At 49.8% G+C, this 17494-nt stretch overlaps 1 protein-coding gene across 1 annotated transcript in view; it reads left to right on the forward strand.

Moving 5' to 3' along the window:
* The window catches only part of LOC142578190 (DNA topoisomerase 2-alpha-like), a 72371-nt gene that overhangs the window by 11986 nt on the left and 42891 nt on the right, over nt 1-17494 (forward strand). The window contains exons 2-3 of the mRNA XM_075687592.1: nt 11127-11384; nt 14747-14935. Of these exons, the coding sequence (XP_075543707.1) occupies nt 11127-11384; nt 14747-14935 (447 nt within the window). The remainder of the gene's footprint in view (nt 1-11126; nt 11385-14746; nt 14936-17494) is intronic.

A 17494-nucleotide genomic window follows, 5' to 3' on the forward strand; every position in this document is an offset into this window, starting at 1 on the left:
GCCCAAGAATGGAAACCACTTCTGTTGTTCACGCGTGCCGAGAAATTTAATATGTGCACGATGCATTGAACATGTGTGATGACCCACTTATGGGCAAAGGTTCGTGTTCTCAATGTTTTAGCGGTTCTCTTAGGCGGAGCCTCCGAAAACCCAATTGAGGACGAAGCCGTTGGTTTGGACGCACACACAAAGACTTTTAATCACACACAAAAGAAGCATAAAGCAAATAAAAAGAAACAGAAAACATGCTTGAAATACACACTCAAAAAAACATTGCGGTAAGGAACGCTCTTATAGGGCTTGCACGAGGTTAACGAGGGTGCGAGTTCGGGCTTGCCACGAGGGCGGGGACGCGTCGCAGTCTCGACACGGCAACGCGGCGACAAGCTGGCAGAAGGGGTGGCGCCGGTCTCACCAAAGGTTGCGGCGTAGGTTGACCGACCGGGTACCGGGAGCGCGCCAGCTCTGGTGAGGCGAGGTAACGCTGGCGGCTGGGTGGCAGGAGTGGACGGCGGCGGCGTTCTGGCCGGGCAGAGAGCTCGGGCCCGTAGCCCGACTGCTCCCCTCTCGCCACGGGCACGGAAGCTCGAACGCCGGCCTCGGGCAGCAGGCGGCACGGCAGACGGGGGTGGCGTTCTGGCCGGGCAGCTGGCGTAGAACTCGGGCCCGAAGCCCGACTGTTCTCGTCTTGCCCACTGGCGCAGAAGGTCACCGGCCTTGCGGAGCCGACGGCACGCTCAGTTAGACGGGCGACGCACAGGAACAGGTTGGCAGGAGGCCCCGGGCGGGTGAAGTCCTGGTGGGCTCGGGTCCGGAACCCGACGGCCCGTCTTCAACGCCCGCTCCGGTGGTTGACCTCCTCCTGCCGTCGTTTCCTGGGACGATCCTGGCGTCTCCCCGGCGTCTCCCTGCGTGTCCTCTTGCGTGTCGCCCCCGTTCTGCCAGCGCACCACGCTTTTTAACGCGATAGCGTTAAGGAGCTCGTGTCGCAGAAAAGCCGGTGTCGTCGGCGTCGGCGTCGGTGTCGGCGTCGGCGTCCGCGGCGTTGGCCGTGAGCGATAAATCACGGCAGGCACTTCATAAATAAAAAGCAACTTCCAAGATGGGCTGGGTGGGAATCGAACCAGGGTCTCCGGAGTGTGAGACGGAGACGTTACCACTGAGCCACGAGTTCGATGCTTCAAAGCGGTACAAAAGCGCCTCTAGTGAACGCGGTGTTACCTTAGAAGGCTCAGGCGTGCGTCGCTTGCTGAGGCGCACATTTCGTTGTCGCGCCGAACGCTGCGTTGCTTGACGCTCACCGCGTCCGATGCGGGGCGCGTTGTCGCTGCGCCGTAGCCCAATACCCCTTGGCGGGTCGACGGGAACGCTGTCGCGTTCCACTCTTGAAGGCGAAGCTTAAGCGTCCTCCAATTTTTGTCGTGGTCTGGCCGATTTGGCATTTACTGATTGGCTGCCCGACGCCCCGTGGTTTTTTCTCATTGGTAGCTTTTTCTTTTGTTGTTTTTCCTGCGCCGCGCGTTCACGTGCCGGGCGCTCTCCGGCGTCGTCGTTCTTCCTCCTTCCAGCTCGGCGCGCGTGCACTCCGCGTCGTCTGCTCTCGACCGTCCCGAGCCCCGCACCATGTCGCGCACCACACATCACATAAGCCCCTTTTTTAACAAGTTTTTCTGAGGAAAAACTGCCGCTCAGTGCGCGACATAGTTCACAACACTACAGTCATTGTCCGTTGACAAGAACGCACTGTAATGTTTCAATGCACTGTTCACTGAGCACGCAGATAAGACATTAAAGGAAAACAAATTCAAATAAAGCACACCAAGGAAAAAAAACAAAAACTAGCATCAAACACTAACAGCATGGCATTACGATGACATAACCCTGCTCGGGTAACCAAAACATCTAGAGGCGCAGGGTTGTAGTTTCCCCTGTATTCTACTCATGTAGTCCGCCCCACAACGTTCTGCACGTTGATCTTCTTGAAGGTCATCGCCCAGCTTGACTGCTTCTCTACCCGGGCCCGCACTTCTTGTGAAGGTAAGTATAGGGGTGTCCGTCTCGCCCTCCTCCATCACGATGCATGATGCTGACTGTGGGGAACGGTCGGGTTCACGCTCTTCATAGCGCTTCAGCATGTTAATATGGAACAGTTTTGTAGTGTGTCCCAAGTCCAGCCAGTAATCAAAGTTGCTTTTCTTTCCTGTGACCAAGAAAGGCCCCTTCCAGTGCATCGACAGTTTGTTGGCCGTCGTTGGAAGCAGGATAAGGGCACGGTCACCAACTTTCAGCTGGCGTATCTTGCTCTTAGGGTACGTTCGCTGGCAAGTGTCACAAGAGCGTACGTATCTTCTCACTGCTTCTTGGACTCCTGGCCAGTAGAAGGATTCCAGAACCCGATCAGTTGTTCCCTTAATTCCTTGGTGCCCTGACCTAAGGTTTTCGTGCGCCAAAGCGAGCACTTGGCGGCGTAATCCTTGTGGTACTACCACTTGTTCAGTCATTTTGCCCGAGGGTAGCCGGTAATGACGATGCAGCACTCCCTTTACTACTTCAAATGAGTAGGATGCCAATCTTTTGCCTTGGCACACTTGACCCACTTTGTTCCTGCAAGACTTTAAGGTCTTATCTTTGTTCTGGGCCGTGGCAAGGTCCTGCCTGGTTATTTTCAAGGCGCTGATATTGATAGTGGATGTTTTCGGCCGTTGGTCTCGGCCCTTGATGCCGACCAGCCAAGCATCCGGGGAATGTTCTTCTCCCTTGGTTCTTTTCGGGCTTGCTATACCATCTTCGATGCGCTTCCGCGGTCTTTTTGTCCAGGTTTTATCTGGATCATGAGGTTCTCGTGAGCCTGGCACATTTCCGACAATAACATCGTATAGAGGAGCTGTCATACACTTTGCAATCGCTGTACCAGAAAAATAAGGTGAATTAATTTCAACCTTGGCCTCGGGAATTTCAATGCTGCTGCCATCCGCCAGGACCAGCTTGGCGGTGTTACCTGTTAAAGCCTTGTCTGGTACGAGGGAACGACGCACGACCAGCGTGTTACTCCCCGTATCTCGCAAGACTGATGCGGTCTGTCCGAAGACGAAGCCCTTTAGCACTGGCATCTTGCGTGCCACATTCCTCGTGGGAGTCTTCACCGTGCTAACTACGTCTTGTTCAACGACTGCTGCGTTTGACTCTTCCAGGCGCTCTTCTGGCGACAACAGGCAAGACGTCCTTGGGGAATCATTTTTCTTGGTGCAGGCTTTGACATCATGCCCGGGCTTACGGCAATACCCGCAGAACGGTTGCCTCTGCTTAGATCGGCAGTCTGATGCCCCGTGACCCAGTTTTCCACATACGAAGCATCGCATTGGAACTCTCTCAGATGGGCTTCCGGTTTTCTCCGTAGGGTTACTGCCTTCCGATTTCTGCCGGAACACTAACAGATTGGGCTGCCTCTGAGCCTCTAGGAAATTATCGGCAGCTTCGGCCATGTCATCTAGATGGCGGTAGCTCTTCTCGCGTAGGAAGAGTCCTAACCGATGATGACAGTTGTTCAGAAACTGTTCCGTCACCACTAGGTTGCGAAGTGCCAAATACTCTTTTTCGGTTTTGGACATTTCCACCCACCGATCAAAGAAACTCAGTAGCCTAGTTGCGTACTGCTTTCCAGTTTCGCCATCTTGGGGCTTGCTCTGTCGGAACTTCTCCCGGTAGCCTTCCGCCGTAAACCGAAAACGCTGGAGCAACGCCAACTTGGCTTTATCGTAGTCGAGGGAGTCTTCTGGAGACAGACGTCCAAAGACTTTCAGAGCTTCTCCGCTCAAGCATAAACTTAGAGCTGTGGCCCATTTGTCTCTAGGCCATTCTTGTCCGGTGGCGACGCTTTCAAACCTTTTTAAATAGGCGTCCAAGTCGTCCCGGCTTTCGTTGAATCCCGGCATCAAACTGTGAGGATTCACGCTGAATGGGGCACTCCCTCCTGGTCCTCGGTCAGCTGTCCTTGCAGCGTCCGTTGCCGCCATTTGGAGGCGCAACTGAAGCGTTCGCTCCTCCAATTCTAGCTGCCGTTGGCTCGTCTCGCCACGATTGCCCTCAGCTTCCGCGACTTTAAGTAACTGTAAGTTTCTCTCCTCTAATATAAGCTCCTGCTTTTTCGCCTCGCGTTCCACTGCCCGTTCTTCTCGCGCACGCGCTTCCTGCTCGTTCAGCCATGCCCTCAACTCCGCACCTTCCAGGCCCATGCGTTCGGCTAGGGCTAACAGATCTCTTGTGTTAGCCATAGTTCCTAACCTCTAGAAGAAGGATCCAAACGAACGGCTTTGTCCTGTCGCGCGGACGCCACTTTGTGATGACCCACTTATGGGCAAAGGTTCGTGTTCATGTTTTAGCGGTTCTCTTAGGCGGAGCCTCCGAAAACCCAATTGAGGACGAAGCCGTTGGTTTGGACGCACACACAAAGACTTTTAATCACACACAAAAGAAGCATAAAGCAAATAAAAAGAAACAGAAAACATGCTTGAAATACACACTCAAAAAAACATTGCGGTAAGGAACGCTCTTATAGGGCTTGCACGAGGTTAACGAGGGTGCGAGTTCGGGCTTGCCACGAGGGCGGGGACGCGTCGCAGTCTCGACACGGCAACGCGGCGACAAGCTGGCAGAAGGGGTGGCGCCGGTCTCACCAAAGGTTGCGGCGTAGGTTGACCGACCGGGTACCGGGAGCGCGCCAGCTCTGGTGAGGCGAGGTAACGCTGGCGGCTGGGTGGCAGGAGTGGACGGCGGCGGCGTTCTGGCCGGGCAGAGAGCTCGGGCCCGTAGCCCGACTGCTCCCCTCTCGCCACGGGCACGGAAGCTCGAACGCCGGCCTCGGGCAGCAGGCGGCACGGCAGACGGGGGTGGCGTTCTGGCCGGGCAGCTGGCGTAGAACTCGGGCCCGAAGCCCGACTGTTCTCGTCCTGCCCACTGGCGCAGAAGCTCACCGGCCTTGCGGAGCCGACGGCACGCTCAGTTAGACGGGCGACGCACAGGAACAGGTTGGCAGGAGGCCCCGGGCGGGTGAAGTCCTGGTGGGCTCGGGTCCGGAACCCGACGGCCCGTCTTCAACGCCCGCTCCGGTGGTTGACCTCCTCCTGCCGTCGTTTCCTGGGACGATCCTGGCGTCTCCCCGGCGTCTCCCTGCGTGTCCTCTTGCGTGTCGCCCCCGTTCTGCCAGCGCACCACGCTTTTTGTCGTGGTCTGGCCGATTTGGCATTTACTGATTGGCTGCCCGACGCCCCGTGGTTTTTTCTCATTGGTAGCTTTTTCTTTTGTTGTTTTTCCTGCGCCGCGCGTTCACGTGCCGGGCGCTCTCCGGCGTCGTCGTTCTTCCTCCTTCCAGCTCGGCGCGCGTGCACTCCGCGTCGTCTGCTCTCGACCGTCCCGAGCCCCGCACCATGTCGCGCACCACACATCACAACATGACCGGAGTTCATTCCCACTTCACCACTGCACCGATCGATCGAGTTACTGGACGATACACGCCCGCGTCTTGGTCGCGCCGGCATTGGTGGAGTAGGAATAATTACTAGTACTTTCAACTTCTGCCTCTTGAGCACTGTTAAAAAATGACCAAGCTGTCTACATTGCTGCCTCTATTCCATATTGTAGGGGACGTACTAGTTAAAGTTGTGTGCGCATGTCGTACTTGTGCTATGCAGCGACATATTTCCGCACAGTGTCGATGGAAGCCCGTTGTCGCCATCAAAGACAACGCGGATTTGTAACAAACATATTGTGAGAAACTGCAAAAATGACTTTAGCTCGTATGTGCCGCATCGTGTGCGCTGACGATTTTTCCGGCGGCACATACGATGTCGTTTCCAATTACCTGCTCAGCGTCACTTCCATGGTTAAGCAGACGCTACCATTTCGCCGCATTGCAGCCATAAAAATAATCGTCAAGCGTACCGATCTTCTTAAAGGCAAATAGAAGCGTGTACAGTCTGTTTCCACGCTTAGGGGAAAACTCGGAACGTATTGCATCGCGATGCGGCAAGCAATGGAGTTGTGCGGCGGCAGCAGCTCGAGCAGGCGCAGACGCTCGAGGGCCGGAGTTGGGATCTGCGTCGTCTGCTACGGCGGCGCGCGCTGGCCGCATTGTCGGGAAACGTGCTACTGTAAGGGGCAGTGCACCGATTTCATCGGTACTGCGGGAGCTGAGCTGATATTCTTTACCAAACGTTGTGCGTCGCCAAACTATGAGCCTTCATTGGCGATAATGGAGTTCCACAAACTACTTTTGACAGCATGCTTCGTTTGTTCTTTCGAAAGGCCGGGGTACTGAGCGCGTGCACGTATATTTCTTCACTGCGTGTGCTACCGTAATGAGCAGCGAAAAAACGCACCAAGATGTGCACGCAACGTGCTCAGTCTTTGTTTGACTCGAAAGGAAAACAAAGCACTGAACAATGATAACTATGTGGGTCGAACACGATGAAACAAACGGATACGATTAAAGGAATGTTTTAGGTTAAGACAATAAGCTGGAAATGATTTTTCTCGACAATAATTCACTACACCAGACAGACCCTGCCCGCCGGCGGGGAATTGGACACGTCACGCTCGAAACTTCAGTTAGTATCTCGTCATGTTCCCAGCGGCAGCGATGACTGCGCTCATCCTGGAAGGCAGTGAAGTGTAAAATGACTTGATCAGGGATGTGTTCATTCGCAGCACGTCTCAGACGCTGACGATGGTGGATCGAAGCCTATCCTCGGGCGACTGATAGAGGGGATGGTGAGGCAGCGATACTTTCAAGGAGCCCCAGACATTTTAAATGATGTTGGCACCCGGGGATTGAGGCGGCCACTCCAAGAGAGTGATTGCGCGCTCTTCCAGCAGTTCCTGCACAACACGAGCAGTGTGGAATATATTATAACCTATCGCGTTATAATATATAGTCGCCTTCCAGAAACGGGCCGTCAAGAATGTATGGAATCAGTACGTCGTCTATGACTGCCCTGCAGCGATGAACTTACTTCGAGGCGTATCAGTGGGCATCGCACAACGCTTAGTAAAGAATACCGACTCATTTCACGCTGTAGCGATGAATCCGGCGCCCTGCAACTGAAAATAGAACGTTTCCCGACAATGCGGCCAGCGCGCGTCGCCGTAGCAGACGACGCCGTTCAAGATCCCGCCCTTCGAGCACCTGCGCGAGCTGCTGCCGCCGCCTGACTCAAGCGGTCGCCGCATCGCGATGCAATGCGCTCCGAGTTTTCCCCTAAACGTGAAACAGACTGTACATCGCCCTTCGAATGAAATGTCTACGCGCACACACGTAGGCACACACCGCGCGGTGCGGCGCGACAAGGCGGTGCGAACGAGAAGTGGGAGAGGGGTACCACCCGCTCATAGAATTTTGCTTCGGTTGCGGCGCTCTCAACGTCGGCGCAGCTGGGCGAAGCAGTGCCGCTCTCGGTGCAGTTCTTGTCCATGGCTGCGTTTGGTGCTGCTTCAGAGCTTGCGTTTAGCGATGAGACCTCGAACGGACAACAATTACCAGGTGACGCAGGTGCTGTGCGAAGCCTTCTATGTACGTTGTCCATGCACAATCCTTGCGGGCGCGTCATGGAAAAGACGGACTTTGCAACGCACGGGGGACGGCGACCTTGGTTGCCGTGGAAATGTACAGAGCGCAAGTCGGACATGGTTTCCGGAACCGGTTTGTGTCACGTGTGCGCAGACTTCCTGTGTGATCCCCTGCGGAGCGTTCTTGCCATGTTCTTGCGCTCCGCTAACCGATTCGGATTTGTGAAACCCGAGTGCTCGCTCGAGAATTTCGGCGGCCGCTCCAACTCGACCAGTGAAAAAGCCTCAGTTATCAAACTATCTTCCCCTTATCATCTTAGAAAAAGGTAGCTGATCGCGACAGGGGGTACGACATAGTATTTCTCAATGGTTCTGACATCGTGGTTTCGTAGTCTCCCATGCGCATGCGGCCATGAACGCTGCTAGATATACGATATATTTTGAATTTGAACAGAACTTCAAAGTAGAGTGAGAAAAAAATAAAATGAGAAAGGAAAGAAAAGGTTTCAGTGCTTTGGGCAGCGCTTATACCAGAGATAATGAGAAGGCAGAAATGAGGGGAACCTGCCCCTTAGTTTCCCGGGAACGCTGCGGGTCTATACGCAAAGAACTCAGGAATGCTGTGCCTCATTTAACCTACAGTAGAGCTTCTCCTGGATACCTAGACTTCATTACAGAAAGCGACTTCCTTTTTGAAAAAGAACTTTGCAGTATCTTCTATGCTGCCACAGCTTCTCTCTAGTTGTGTCCGACAAAGAAAGAATGCTTGCGGAGGTCCCTGTACAAAGAGCTAAAAAGCTTAACACAGTCTCTTTTTTTAAGTTGCTTACTTGGGTAAGCGATGCTTTCCCATTGCTGAAGCAACGAGTCACCGTTTATACACAAATTGTTTCGTAAAACACGCACAAAAGTAAGGAACACGCAGCTGAAACGGCTTGCCTACTCCGAACCTCACGCACGTGTTGTCAAGGGGCATAGTGTAGTATTATATTTCGCCGGACGATCCCACCGCTGTCAACTAGATGTAGGAGTTGTCGGACGATCTCGCCGCTGCCACCATTTGAAGGAGTTGAAGGTCGTAGAGAGGAACTTGGGAGGAACTAGGTGAACAGGGTTTATTTACATTATTTACAGTTTAACATGAGATACATCGACAGTCTATGCGTGGCTCCCAAATGGAGCCCGCAAGACGAAGCATACAGCAAACGAGCACACAGCTCACGCGTACATTTCGAGCACGACAACGAGCACGCAGCTCACGCGTACATTTCTAGCACGACAACGAGCACTTAGACGACGAGCACATTCTAGCAGCCGACAATCGCTGCTTATAAGTACTCTGCTTGACGTCACAGTTCAACGTCATTGAAGATGACCCGCCCTTTTGGAGGAGGATGAGGGCTTACATACACGTGCCGTACATACACACAGGTGTAATGGTCCGGCGCCGACGTCAGAGGGGCTTCGTAGAACTCTGCGCCGTCCCGGGTGGCGCGGCCGGGTAGCACATTGTCTCGTGTCTCGAAAAGCTCACGGGGAGGTTCCGCCAATTAATTCCGCTCGAGAACTCCCCTGAGCTGACCCCGCGCCACGTGGCTGCCAGTTATCCGCAGTTCTCTGAAGTGCGCCCCGTCTCGGTTGGATTGGAACACGTGCAGCGGGCTGAAATAGCTGGCACGTTGCCACCCCGTCCGGCCATTCCTAACAGTAGTCGGTGACTGCTGCGCCGCCGCTATGTTCTCCGCCTACCGTGACAGTTCTGTCAAGGCGCAGCCCATGGCGGTTGCCTCACTGCCCTATTCTAGTACACTGTAGCCAGACAACATGATTGGCTACTTTTGGGTTATAATATCCATCTGTTTAGGCTATGTTACTCTGTGCCATCTGGCAACACTTCAGCCCGGAGTGGCTGCGCGCATCGCCTACTTTCCGGAAGCACCGAAAAGTTCAGTGTTATAAACTGCGGGAGGCGCCGTCGCGCTGTGTGCGGAATTATAGTGAACTAGAACTATTCTAGTTCACTATAGCGGAATGAACGGCTGCACTCCTTTTCCGAAAACGAATCCGCTCGTTGTGCGTGGTCACTGCTGGGGCACACATTCGGAAGCCGTTCTGGTGCAATTTAGGTCGATTGTCTGTTTGGCGCAGGTCGGCGCAGGAATTTGGGTTATCAGAATGGCGCAATAAGTGCAGGAGTCCCATCCCTGAGCACGTTAACCCAGTTTATTCCACCTTAATCCACTTTAATCCACCTGAATTGACTTTTAATTGATACCACTCTAATTTGTGCCAGCCTTAATCTACTATTCTACCTTAATCAACCTTAATCCATCCTAATCCACCTTAACTTTAATGCACTTTTATCCATCTCGGTTTAATTTGCACCAACCGCAATCCACCATAATCAACTGTGTTCCACTTCAATCCATTTAATTCACTTTAATCCACCTTGAGTCACCCTACTCTAACTTGTTCTAACATCATACAAGACGCTGATGACATCACATGATGTGATGAGGATTTTTGGTACCACTCGCTGCCTACAACATCGGCTTCTCTGGCTCATGTGATATAATGCTTTCTCAATAAAACTGTGTACGGACATAATAGTTCTGCGAAAACCCGCAAGGTGGAGAGAAGTGATTAATAAAGGGAAAATGACACATCCACCCAATGGTAGAAATTGCTACAAAGAAACGTGTTCCCAACAAGTTCCTCAAGAGAAAAGCCTCGCAGATGAAAGAAAAATTCGTCCCAGTCCAGGACTCGAACCCGACACCACCGCCTTTCCGGGGCAGCCTCTCTACCATCTGAGCTAACCAGGCGGCTAGCAGATAGCACGGCGAAGTCGAACTTATCAACAACTCGAAGCAAAGGCAAGAGTTTGACGTAATATTTCTGCGGAAACCCGCAAGGTGGAGAGAAGTGATTATAATAAAGAGAAAATGAGACGTCCACCCAATCGTAGCAATTGCTACAAAGGAAATAACAGTCGCGTACTAAATAACGGCCACGCACTAAGTTTACCTGGTGTTTCGAGCCACCAGGTAAACTTAGTGTGCGACCGTTATTGGCACTGACCTTGTGCGTGAGAACGTTGAGTAGAATGTACCTGGGAAGCTGTAAATTTGCACCTAAGGAATTTGGCTTGCTGTATGCGCGCAACGCTCTTAATAAGCATATGGAGACAATTTACACAAATTGCATTTATTTTTCCGTGGCAAGTTTATCTCTGCGTCTGAAGTTTGCTGCTCAAACAATCCATAACATGCAAGTTTGGTAGTAACCAATCTCCTTGGTAGTAACATGGACGTCACTACATGAGCGTTATAGAAAAATACTATTAAACCAGGCTGTATCATCAAGTTGCCCTTCACAAAGAGCTAAAAAGTGTCTATAACGTTAAATTACTGAAGAAATTTTATTAAAATTGCTTCAGCACCTCTCTAAAGCTGAGAATTTCAGTGCATTTATAGAAAGCTGGGATGGGGGAAGGGGAGATGCATGATGTGTGTTACTCTTAACAAAAACGCATTCCTCATGTCTTGTTCTTTCTTTGTGTCCAGATTGCGATTAAACCAGAAGAAGGGTGCATCTCTATAAAAAATGATGGCCAGGGAATCCCTGTGGTGAAGCACAGCACTGAACAAGTCTACATACCGACGTTAATATTTGGACGCTTGCTGACATCCTCACATTACAACGATGACGAAAAGAAAGTCACGGGAGGCCGAAATGGCTATGGTGCCAAACTATGCAACATATTCAGCAGGAGGTTCTCGGTTGCTACATATTCGAGTACTGAACAGAAGTGCTTCCAACAGGCAAGTCTACCGCTATACTGTCTTCTTGTCGAGCGCGTCCACGTTATGATTTGTCTCTCTGGGTGCAATCGCTTGGATACAGGCTTGAACTGAAACCACTTTTAGGTGCAGTTGCATGTGTGCATGCATGCGTCTGGTTACAAAGGCTGTACAGAGGCACCTGAATACACTGTAGTCTCTTGTATGAGGGCAAATACAGGTTTTGGCTCACTGCAGGCCTGAATACAGTACAGCCTCCTGCAGTGGAGAGCCAAGGACAGCTTTCCACAGATTTCGAGCGACTACGGGTTTCCACGACTGCAGCTCTTGCGCATGTTTTGCGAAGTGGCTTGAGGAATCTGACATTTCATTGCTCGCTCCCTTCAAGCCATCAGTTTACGCGAATTCGGCAACCAGTGCATGTTCCAACACAGTATATTGTAAGTGCTACTGCAGTGTGAGCAGCTCCCTCTGGCATATTATTAGGCATTCAAAATCACAGTTGGAGTATAACATGCAAGTGCGCGGATGTACTGATGGCGCTACAAGTGATGGAAATGGCGATTTATGGCTCTAATAGGCTAGTGCTGTGCTACGTGTAGTCGTGCGAGAGCGGGGGCATTGTGCAACAGTGAGTTATGAGAGTAAATATATGAATCATAGATCAAAACGAAGTTTCTGATGGTTTTTAGCAGTATGTTCCCACAACCAGTCTTGCGCTTTAGTAAAAGAATACACATGGCTCTCACATTTCTGTGTTTCTTTTTCTTCCTGAATTTTGGTAAAAGGCATTTTGCATTACTCTGGAAAACAACAAAGAAAAGAAGTACATTGCGTGAACACTCGGACATTTGTCATGGAAGGAACCAGTTATAATCAGCGAAACCCTGTTTAGGAAGTGTGAGCGACAAATGTAACTGTATTTAAAAAAAAAACAGTGTGCAGAAATTTGGCAGGAAAAGGAAGCGGAACGCTGTGTGTGCTTTTTCTTTATAGTGGTAGCATTAAAGAATCCTAAGTGGCAAAACGTTGATCTAGGACTCCACAAGTGCTATATCTATCAGTATCTAGATGTAGCTTCGAGAGGTTAGCTGTAATGATCAACAATTCTAAAACTGGTGCAGCGCAACATAGAAAGGAAGAAACAAGCCGAGCGGGCCAGATGAAAGAATAGAACGCTGTCTTCCAACTGGTTTATAGGCAAGTTGCACGAAATATTGGGTCTTGCATTGTTGGTGTTGTTTATTCACTTCAGGGTTGCCAGATCGCTCCAACCACAGGTAGCCAAATTGGCCTTCGCAGTAGCCCAAATGTAGCCAAAAGCGAAACTTTTGGGTAGCCCAAAGGTAACGAAAGGCTTTGTCCTTTTGTGAAGTCATTTCTTAAGCATATTGAATTAATTTTCGGTAATAATACCTACATATTAATTTTTCCACGCTTGACCATGCATGACCTCCGCGCGCATGGTCACGGGACCATGCGGCACGGAAAACAGCATGAAAACAGATGCTGCACAAGAGCAAGAAGTGCAGAAACGCTGGCATGCAGGCAAATTCATGATAAGTCAAATGCGGTCTTCATTGCAAATGCACTGTTTTATTTTTCCCAGAGCACCAAAAGATCACAAAAAGAACAACACAAAAATAGCACCGCGCACTAAACACGCTAAGCAATGGCATGCATTCAGGCGTTCAGTATTATTACTTACAGCTCATGATAATTTCGCTTAACAACACACAATGCACTAAACGCAAAACTACAAAAAAAGTGCAAGACAAAGTCTAACACAATAGATGGTGGTTGGTACAACATCTAGTATGATATATGGAGATAAAAAGTATGCTATGATTACGCATCATGAGCTTATTGCGAAGTTGAACTGCTTAGTCCATACAAAATGTCAGAGCTGAAATGGGCAAATATTCTTGGCTCGGCTTAAAATCCTTGCAGCAGCCTCCGCTCCTGGCCAGGCCAGACTTCCCGTGGAGGAGCGCTACCAATGTCTCGTTCGACATTCTTTTTCGAAGATTGGTTTTAATGAGCGAGACCGGGCTGAACACTCGTTCGACGGCGGTATTCGATACGGGCATTGATAGCAAAGACAGGAGGAGGGTTTGGAGTTGTGTAGGGAACGGATGGCTGTGGTGGCTGTGGGGCAACGGAGGAGGATATGTTCTACGTTGGCGTTGGAGCAGGGGCAATTTGGGCAGCAAGGGTCCGAGCGAATTGCCACGTAGGCGCCATGCGACAGTCCGAAAGTTCGGCAAATTTCAGTTAGGTTCAGCTCGGTGTTCTCCCTCCGTTCTGGCGCCGAGGTCACCCGCGGCGCACCGTCTACGGGAGCTAAAAGCATCTCATGAAAACGTAGGAAGCCGAAAGCTCACATGTAGACAGCAACAGTATATGTTCGCTGGCGCGCGCGCGGGGGTAGCGTTAGTTCGCGAATGGAGACGTGTTTCCTGAAGCCAGTTTTCTTAATTAAAATTATCAAAAAGACACGATCCTTGACCTTTTCACATGCATATGTGTTCGCTCACATAGAACTTGCAAATTTTGATTTTGTAGCAGACGCGCTCAATTTCTTTAACCTGCTGTCGTCTGCATTTTGATTCCAGCGTCCTTTTTCATTTCTGCTTAACCATTCTTACTTTTTTTTTTACACAGGAAAAAGATGTAGCCCAAAAATAACCACATAGCCAAAACGAAAATTCTTATGCCAACTCGGACAAAAGGTAGCCCAATTTGGCTGTTAATAGCCCGATCTGGCAACCCTGATTCAGTTCCATTATCATGTGGGAAGAGATATATGGGCCAAACTGGTCACTGCCTTAATGAAACGCTAAAAGAACATGATTACAAAGTGCACCAAGCTATACAGGGGCACTTCCCGTGGCGATAGTGCTTAGATCCACAACACTGTCGCGACTGTAGATGTAAGCTGAATTTTTATCAGTGTGAAGTGCTAAAAAAGCATTCATCACAACTTACGCAGTAGATCATTAAAGTTGATCTCGTAGCACGGGCTGGCAGCACGTGTGTTAGCGCGCCATCTTTGTGCCTATCTTCAGAGGAAGTAAGATTTCTTGATCAGTTTAACCATGCATGACAGAATTGAGCGTTCTGTGAGTCATGATGGTGTAGTCTTCCATCGGTGTTACGTTTTGTGAAGCTTTGCGACGATATTTCTTGATGCTCGCTTGTAGCTATATATTTCGTGTAGCTTGCCAATAAACCAGTCTGAAGTCAGCGCTCTATTCTTTCGCCTGGCCATCTCGATTTGTTCCTGCCTTTCGATGCTGCGCTGTACCAGTTCTAGAATGCAATACCAACTTGCCCAATCCTCATCCTTAGTGAATGATCAACAAGCCTCACCCATCTCGCAGGTCTGGGAAGACAACATGCACAAGACGACATGTCCTGAGATTACAACAGCGACCAAGGGTAGAGATTACACCCAAGTCACGTTCTATCCGGACTTGGCCAAATTCGGAATGAAGACATTAGACGTAGACGCAGTAGCACTGATGTCTCGTAGGGCGTACGACGTCGCCGGCTGTACTCACGGTATAAAGGTATGCGAGTCCTGTTTGTCCCTGCCGTTATGCCATCAAATGTCCTGCATGACCTGCCGGGGTGGCTCATTGCCCACCTCGAGGTCGTCGGTTTGAGTCCTAGAAGAGGCAGCCATAAGCGTTCCTATGGGATTGGAATGCAAAATGCACGAACAGAGCCTTAATAATCGACAAATTGAGGTAAATGCAGGACATGATTAGAGACGCCCCCGAGACATTCAAGTACTTGCCCGATGAAGAAAGCACTCCTCAGTTAAATCTTGTCACTAGTAATGAACCACTCGTTGCAGAAAACATCCAATTGTGTTGTATTATAAGACGAAATGAAATCGTACTTGTCCAGTTCTGTTTCATTTTCAGAAAAAATAACTCATTGAATTTACCCTTGACAACGACGCGGGCGGTCGGAAGGTTTCGTTTTCGCTCGACTCCGCGTCGTCCATGCTTTCGCGTTTCAATAGTTTAGTAATCGCGTAGTGCTGCGCTCGTTTTGCTGGGTCGCGAAACTCGCACAAACTGCAAATAGTAGCGAATTCAACTTTCATGTGATGTCGCAGGATGCCCGAACGCTCTACGCCACTTGACCAAAGAGCAGCTGCAGCGGCGAAAACACCTTGAATGGATGGAAGGATGTTATGAGCGTCCCCTTTGTAACGGGGCGGTGGGTTGCGCCACCACGCTCTTGTTAGTATACTGCCTAAGGTCCTACCTAGGTTAAAGAAGGAAAAAAGAAACAGAAAAAAACGCACGATGAATTCCCATAACCAAATTTTCTCACCCCCTATTGTGAACTTTGTTTTTGTTCGTCTCCGTTTTTTGTCATTTCTCTACTTTTCTTCTACCAATCTTCCGATTGCCTCTTACTAATCTCTTTTGTGGACATGTTTACTTTTCCCCTGCTCTCGCTGAACCCAAAGGCTTCAAAGAGTCCAGTGATGCCTAAATCAACCGCTGGGCAGATATTTTCACATTCTAATAAAATATGCTTCATCGTTTCCCTGGATTTACCGCAGCAAGCACATGCTTCTTCTTCCTTCTTATATATCGCTTTATAGGTGCGTGTTTTAAGGCGTCCTGATCTCGCTTGGAATAGTAATGAGCTGCCCTTTGAGTTATCATAAATTATTTCTTTCCTGATTTGGTTTTTTCCTCTTAAGTAGTTACTCATGGCAGGTTTCTTTTCCATTACTACCACCCATGAGATTATTTCAGCCTCTCTGGCTCGGCCTTATCTCGATACCGCCGTCTATCGGGCGCCATTTTACTCACCGACGGCAGCAAAGGGTGGTGATGGTGTGCCAGCACTCCCCCCGGTTGTGTGGCGGGAGATTTGAATTTCGAAAAAATGTATTCGGACCATTCAGATGTGATTTTCTTGTAAACAAGTCTTTTCTTGGCACGAAACAGGTGTTGCGAGGTTTCTGGAATGGTAATTAAACGTTCCTCGTCGACTTGGTATTTGCCTTTGGTGTCCCTTTAGCTATTACATCCCAGTGAAAGGGGACACAAACAAGGAACCAAGGGACATGCAGAGTGCCGACCTTTTAACATAAATTTATTCAGAAATGTTGGAGCCCTATTGCATATCCATAGGGGTACTGACATATTTTTGACTAGCTATTCATTTCTTGCCTTAAATAAAAATTCTATACCAGTAAACACTACGAAAAAGGACGCCGCAAGCCTCAGGGCAGCACTAATAATTCAATGTGATAGCTTTTCTAGTCAGCTTTGGTTTCGTTTCCGATAGATTACTGTGTCGTGCCGTCACGAAATAGTACTGTTTTCTTTTTACCTACACTTCGCTCGGCTCGTGCACAGGAGTTCAGTGTTGGGCAGAGGCTATGACATCGTGTGCTGCACTTGGCTGACTGGGCTGTAGCCAATCAGAGCACCCCCCCCCCCCACTATGGGTTGTTTTCTACATAAATAGATGAAAAGGGCCTGACTTCGCACCTATTGCCTGATTTACTAGTTTCCTTTCAGCAGCAAATCTAGACAAACTTGAGCTGAATACATTGCGAATGCGCTTCGCACGAAGATGACACATATACAACGTGGAGTCTGAATACACGCCATCGTCGAGTAAGATCATTTTATTTTCTTAGAAGATTAGCTCACTTCTAAGACACATGGTCACTCTAGCACTTCAGTGGCATACCTGAAGTGAACCGTATCGCCTACATACATATACAGACAGCGCTTATAGTCACACAAAATGGTGCCGCGCGTTTGCCACGCGAGTCTGTTTGTCTGTCATTTGCTGCCTACATTAATCAAAACTACGTGTAGAGAGTGTAGTATTTATGCTACATTTCTTCTATAAAAATGGCATAGGGTCGGCGGTCGGAGCTACACATTTTCTGCACCAATTAAAATAATTGTGTAGCCAGTGTAGGTACAAAATATAGCCGTTGCATGTGGCAGCAAGACATTGCGACGTTTTGACACACACTCGTGCTCGCTCAATTGTCTGACATGCTGCTATATCAGCTCTCGCAACGATTAACAGGATATGAGGCAACCGAGCGAGTCGGAGCGAGTGTCAAAACGTCACAA

The sequence above is a fragment of the Dermacentor variabilis genome, chromosome 4 (genome assembly GCF_050947875.1).
Source record: "Dermacentor variabilis isolate Ectoservices chromosome 4, ASM5094787v1, whole genome shotgun sequence".
Lineage (NCBI taxonomy): Eukaryota > Metazoa > Arthropoda > Arachnida > Ixodida > Ixodidae > Dermacentor > Dermacentor variabilis.